The 6,714-nt window shown below is 38.8% G+C and overlaps 1 protein-coding gene across 6 annotated transcripts in view; it reads left to right on the top strand.

The window, feature by feature from the left end:
* The window catches only part of Cobll1 (cordon-bleu WH2 repeat protein like 1), a 194,946-nt gene that overhangs the window by 82,226 nt on the left and 106,006 nt on the right, over positions 1-6,714 (top strand). For all 6 annotated transcript variants that reach the window (XM_031370450.1, XM_031370452.1, XM_031370451.1 and 3 more), the window contains exon 3: positions 5,566-5,754. In XM_031370450.1, the coding sequence (XP_031226310.1) occupies positions 5,566-5,754 (189 nt within the window). The remainder of the gene's footprint in view (positions 1-5,565; positions 5,755-6,714) is intronic.

Genomic DNA, 6,714 nt, shown 5'->3' with positions numbered 1-6,714 from the left:
CCCCCCCCCCACAAAAAAAATGAGGCAAAAAGCTTTTTTAATTAAGGCAATACAAGGAGACTGGAAGATATTCTTTCGGGCAGTTCTACATAAATTGCACTTTCCATCAGCCTGTGGATTGTTCTGCAATTGATGTATGTTAGTGAGTAGAGATGGAGTTTTATCACCAACTCAGAGTACCTTAGCATGCAAGACAGCAGCTCTACATAAAATGCTGAAATGTGAACATTTGTAGACAGGAGAGACTGTTCAAGAAGTTTTCCTTTTTTGGATGTGGAAGGGCTGTAGATAGCTGAAGCTGCAGCAGCTGAGGAGAGCAGTTAAAACGGACAACAGGAAAGCAACATACAGGGGACTGGTTGTGTCCACCTCTGATCTGCTCATGATACAGTGCTGACAGAGGCTTTAGGCATAGGACATACATTGTGAAGAATGGGGATTTTGAGTTCCAGAAAACTGGAAGAAATGTGACTCACAAAATGGGGAAGCCTGCAGTCCTGTTTAATTCATTTTTCTGATGTTGTAAAAGGAATTTTCCAATCACTGTGTTTTCCGATTAGTTTTTGCTTAAGTTCATATAGACTATTGACCTAAGCATATCACGTTTCTACTAAACCACTTTATTGAATCCTCTTATGATTTCAGCTGATTCACTGACTTTTTATCTCCTTTCTCTTCTCAGTAGAGTTTTATCATAGTGTTCAATTCTACAAGTATGTATGCCTTCATTTGCTTTCTCTGCCAGAAATATAAATTATTTCTAGGCATTTCTCATGTATTTTGGTTTCTTGACCCAAATCCAGTGCATTAGTATTCCCCATATTTAAAAACTTTTACTTCCCAGGAAAATTAGACTCTCTTGTCATGACTGCAGTACTTTGCGCAACTAGCTTTCATGCATCGTCAGACTTCATGGTAATTATGTATATCCGTCAGCCCTGTGGGCCACATCTTTGAAAGTCATATTTGAATCACTTGTCTTTAGGTCTCTTGTGCTTATTTGTATTGGCTATAGAAATTATCTATTATAGGATAAACGCTTGTAATATGTGAGTAGTCATTGTCTACCGATGAAGATGTAGCATAGAGTAGCATTTTCCTTTGCAGATAAAAAAACCCCTTTTTATATATAGTAACAATTTTAGACATTTATTTTTATTGCATATTATGAAAGAAGCCTTTCCTAAATATAAATCTGATTATATGACTAAAAATTAAAGACTAGTTATTTTAATAACCCGGTGTAAAAACAAAGACCTCTGTCTTTTTACTGCAGTGCTCACAATTACTTGGGTTTCTAAGTGTAAATGCGCTGAGTGGGAGGATGGTACATTTGTCTTGTGTGGATCTCACATCTTCTCAGGAAATGCAGAATTAAAATTTATATTTGTCCTGGGAGGAAAGGAATAATATTCTTTCTTCCAAAGCAATTTTCAAAATTTTTTTGTGTGGAAAAGTATTTTGCTGCATACACATTTGGGCACCTTCTGCCTGTCTGCTGCTCATAGAGACCAGAGGAGCATATCCAATGTGGAACCAGAGTTACATTACAGATGGGTATTAGCTACCGTGTGGGTGCTGGGAGCCAATCCCACAGTCTCTGGAAGAGCAGCCAGTGCTCTTCAACTCAGCCATTTCTCTGGCCCCACAAGTATTTTTTTAAGATAACAGTTTCAAACTTTTAATTTTATATAAATATTAAGTAATATGTATATGTCATTAGTTATAGTTTTTTTCACATTTCATTTTTTAAAGACCATCACATCATTTAATTGTTTTCGATAAGAATTTTTTTTTGGATGTCTACTCTTTCTATTTCTAAGTATCCTCATTGCCTTTTTTGACACTGAAAATATTTATTCGTGTACATACTTGTGAAACTTCATTGGAGCCAATTTATAATGTATGAAATAACTGTATTTGTTACAGTTACAGCTCTTCCTGTTCTGACAAAATACGTAGCAAAAACAACTTAAGAAATTGTAGACCATCGTGGCAGGGAGGCCAGGGGCATCCTGGGTCAGTAAGGAGGGGAGATGATCATGCTGGCTGGAGCGCTGCCTGCTTGCTTTCTTGGATTTGGTTTACATTGTCAGCCCTTGGAATGGCACCACCCATAAGGGTGGGGCTTCCTCCCTCAGGTAAACCTTTCCAGAAACATTTTCACAGGCCTACCCATAGATCTGTCTTAGATGGTTCTCCACTTGATTTATTTTTTTAGCCAAAATACCAAGTGATTTCTCCTACGTGATTTTAAATGTATCCATGTTAATTGTGAATATTAGCCAGTTACAAGTTTATCCTTTGTCAACTTGATAATCAAACAGTTTTTAAACCATAACCCCACACTACAGTCTTTAAAGGCTCGTGGTCATCTCATAAAACAAAAGACATTTGGTTCATCTGTAAGAATCCCAAGTTATTAACAGTTCTAGATTTGTTCAAAAGTCCAAAGGCTCTTATGAGACCCAAGGTAAATTAATTGTGAGGCCTTGTAAAATAAGAAGTTTTTAAAACGGCAGTATTTCTTCTAGTATACAGAGTACTAGTGTAGATACACACATTCCAAAGAGGAGGAATAGAGGTGAAGAAAGGGAACGCATGCAGGGAAAACATCTCTCTTGTCAAATTGATTTGCACTTCTAAAAGTTGGTACATTCTATAGATGGAGTCTTGCCCTCAGGAAATCTTCCTGTTACCCACTAAAGAGTGCAAGATTTATCTTTCTGGCCCTAATTAATCCTCAACTTCATATCCAGATATGAGGTGTATGATGCTCTCACTCCAGTGGACTTGGCCAGGTCAAGTTCTTCAGTTCTGCCATCTGAGATATCCATAGCTTCTAGCATACAAGGGCTCTGCTCCATGCCTGCAGCTTTCCTTAGTGGACATCCAGTGGTGCTAACATTTCAACATAACTGGGTTCCTCATTGCAGATGGGCATTACATTACCTTCATTGTGTCATGGAGCAGTATTTCAAAGTAGGGAGCCTAATTTTGCTTGGCCTAAGAGGCTTTATACAACCTTGATGTAAACCACCATGATCCTATAAATTCTGCATTTTTTACACTAGTCAAACCAGCACCTCGTGCGCATGATGTTCCCAAGTTCTGCAGCCAACTCAAGATATAATCTGAGCTCCTCTTCCATAGCTGCACTGGCCTTCGTGTTTTGTGGGACTGAAACCTAGGAAAATAACTTCTCCTGAGTAAATATTTATAGGCAGGGAATTCCTTCAACAGGGAAGACTGTCCGTGGCATTTTCAATCCAGGATCTCTCTTGTCAAATTGATTTGCAGTTCTAAAAGTTGGTGCCTTCCATAGATAGGGTCTTGCCCTCAGGACGTCTTTCCTGTGACCCACTAAAGAGGGCAAGATGTATCTTTCTGGCACTAATTAATCTCTTTGCTGCTGTTTCATCTGTCACAGTCTTAGGTGTGCCTCTCACCATACTCAAGTTCCTTTCCGTGCTAAACTGCACACTTTGAAATATCTGCTGTGAATTTCACAGAGACCTCAATAAACAGGGTGTGCAAACACTAGGCCATGGCCTGAACGTTTTTGCCTTTAAGTTTGCTCTGCTAAGCAGTCCTTTGCTTTTAGCCTCACTCAGGTTTTTAGAAGGCAGCCAGACTAGTTGCCAGAACATAACATGAATGGCCTCTAACCCAGTTGCTGGTAGAGTCCTGTTCATCTCAGCAACCTCTCCAGAGCCTGACCTTTACTGCTTGTGTTTCTGAAGGCAACCTGGTCTTCTGAAGTCCTGAATGGCCCATTCAGTTCTGCTCATAGCATTTTTGGGCTTCTCTAGCCTGTAGCTCCAAAGCCTTCCATATTCCTTCTACACAGCAGTTTTACAGGTCCGCAAGGTTAGGAAAGTTATTTTGTGTTTTTATTTTATTTTATTTATTTTTTTCATTACAACGAAGTATTTGACAAAAGCAATAAAGAGTGTATTTTGGCTCCTAGTTTGCCAGTATATTCTGTCATGGTGAGGAAGTCACAATAATTAGGATTTTAGGGCAAGGACGAATGCCAGCGTTCTTTCCTTTTCTCCTTTTTATGCAGTCTGGGCCCTCATCTTCCGGAAGGTGGTGCCTGCTTTCAGGGTGAATCCTGCCTCAGTTTAATTCATCTGAAAATGCCCACTGGGTAACAGTCATGTCCGGATGAGTGTCTTTACAGACAGTGAGGAAGTTCATTGTTCAGTGCCAGGAGCAGCACCAAACATAGCCAGTTACAGCTCTCTTTCTTCTTTTCTAGTATCATAAATTCAGAGTAGTGATCTGGTAATCAGGGAGACAAAGAAAAAAATTGCTAGACTTAGAGATTCCATTGCAAACACTGCATCAATTCAAAGAAGGAAGAAGCTCTGTGTGCATCTTTGGGACCAGAAGGTGAAGTTAGCTAGATGGTAAAGGATGATAAGGTTTATCTAGATAGAGAAGTAGGGTACATATGCTAAACTGGAAAGAAAACAGGAAAGACTCAGGGACCACTGTGAGGTGTATATACAACAGTCCATCTTGAGACATTGTTCACAAGTTACCTCATCAAAGAAGAGACGGTATTCTTACTTCAGTAGGACTGAACACATTTACTGGATGAAATGCTTTCTAGATGAAAATGGATGAAGGCCAATAGAGATTCTCTTTACCGTGTATTCTTTGTTTAAGAATATGATAATTATACAGAGAGCTCTGGGTTTCATAAGGTCATTTTCATAAAGATGCCTAGTGCCATTCTCACTTCACCTCCATGTCCTTTACTCTTCTCCCTTCCCCCTCTCCCATTAGTCATTTTCATTCACATAGACAGTTTCTTTCTACTTTTAAGTCATATACACAGAAATGATTCTATCTATATAAAATCTAGGATCCACAAATGAGTGGAAACGCGCATTATTTGTCTTTCTGAGCCATAATTCACTTACTGTTGTAATCCTCAGTTGTTTCAGTTTTATTGCAAGTGACATAATCATGTGCTACAGCTGAATCACATGCCATTGTGTGTGTATATATACCTGTTTCCTAAATGCATTCTTGTTGGTGGACACCTAAGGTAATTTCAGAGTGTGGCTGTTGTAAATAGTGAGGCAATAAGCATCCTGTAACAAGGATGCTATGGTATCCTGACTTAAGAGCTGAGTGGCACAGCTGGGTCATACGGTTCATTGGTTGTGATTTAACCTACAACCTTCATACAGATTTCCATAGCGGTTTGACTAGTTTACTGTCATACTTAACTGTTTGTAAGGGCTCCTTTTCCTGTAAAACTTAATAGTGTTAGTTGTTATTTTTTTTCCTTGATGTCCATAGGATGAGCTGAGATCACAGTGTTATTTTAGGTTCTTTCTCTAATGACTAGTGATGAATATTTTCATGCATTTATTGGCCATCTATATTTTATGTCTTTTAATTTAATAAATTATAATTTTCCTGATGTGAAAGCAAACATCAGGTTTTTTGTTGTTTGCTTGTTTGTTTTGTCTTTGTTTTTCTTTAGTAAAACTAGGTAATACTAGAAAGCATCTTTTTTATTTTTTAAATTTTCTTTTATTGTAGGAGAAAAACAAAGGCCAAGGCGCCTCTCCCTCCAGCCGAGATGAAGGGCACGGATGTCTCTTCTGCTGAGGACCCTGTCGAATCTACTGCTGTCGTCACAGAGCAACAAGACAATATGATAGATAAAGACATTGTGCTCTCAGTGGTCCTGCCTGGAGATATCCTCAAGTCTACTACTGTTCATGGCAGGTATGCTGCAGGGGCTAAAATACCAGTACCCACTCTCTTCTGCCACCACTGAAGCCACTGTGACCTATGTCTTCATTTATCTTCCTTTGACCCAGTACATCTGTTGACATTGAGCTATTATGTGTTTTAAAGCAAGGGCTAAAAGAATATTAAGTCTTTTCTAGCAGTGTGTACTATCAGTTCTACCGATGCAACTCCATGATTAAGATTTGGAGATTTGTATTTCATTATTTGTTGGTAGGTGTAAAAAGTCAGTCCCACTATTTCATTTGTCAGTCAAGGCTCCAAAGCCAGTGTCTTCAGCACAGTTCTTCTATCCTTCCCAATTTGTTCTTTCAGCTTCAGACTGCTGCTGTGATGTAAGGGTTAGTTAAAAAGTAGTCTTTTCTTATTTACCCAAACAAATAGATTTATGCACAACATTAGGGATTTTTTTTTTTAAGTTCACTGATTTAATCCCATAAAATAAAATCATGGCTGTATTAAGTAGAAATAGAAAGTCAAACTTGAACTAGAAGGGAAGGAGGATGTGATTTAGGAGACTGATAGTTTTAAATACTTAACAGTTGGGAAAAATGAAACAAAGCTGCTTGTAATTTTCCATTGCATCCTGAGGTAGAAAGTGGCATGGACCATATCCTGCCTTCCCCATTGTGTTGTGATCCAGTGGCATGTGTTAGAAGTAAAGGCTGCTTGACCTTAGCATGGGATGCTGGGCATGTGTAGCAAAAGAAGGGAGCGATATGTTAGTTACTGCATTCCAATTCTACAGTTTTCTGTAAAATTCTCACTTAGGATGATGATAATTTTAAACTCATCACCATCATATTGTCTTTAGCTATGGTTTTCTTGCTGTGAACAGACACCATGACCAAGGCAAGTCTTATAATTGGGACTGGCTTACAGGTTCAGAGGTTCAGTCCATTGTCTTCAAGGCAGGAACACAGCAGCATCCAGGCA

Source organism: Mastomys coucha, unplaced genomic scaffold, assembly GCF_008632895.1.
Source record: "Mastomys coucha isolate ucsf_1 unplaced genomic scaffold, UCSF_Mcou_1 pScaffold15, whole genome shotgun sequence".
Lineage (NCBI taxonomy): Eukaryota > Metazoa > Chordata > Mammalia > Rodentia > Muridae > Mastomys > Mastomys coucha.
The sequence above is the reverse complement of the archived record's forward strand: the minus strand, read 5'-3'. Positions and strand labels throughout refer to the sequence as shown.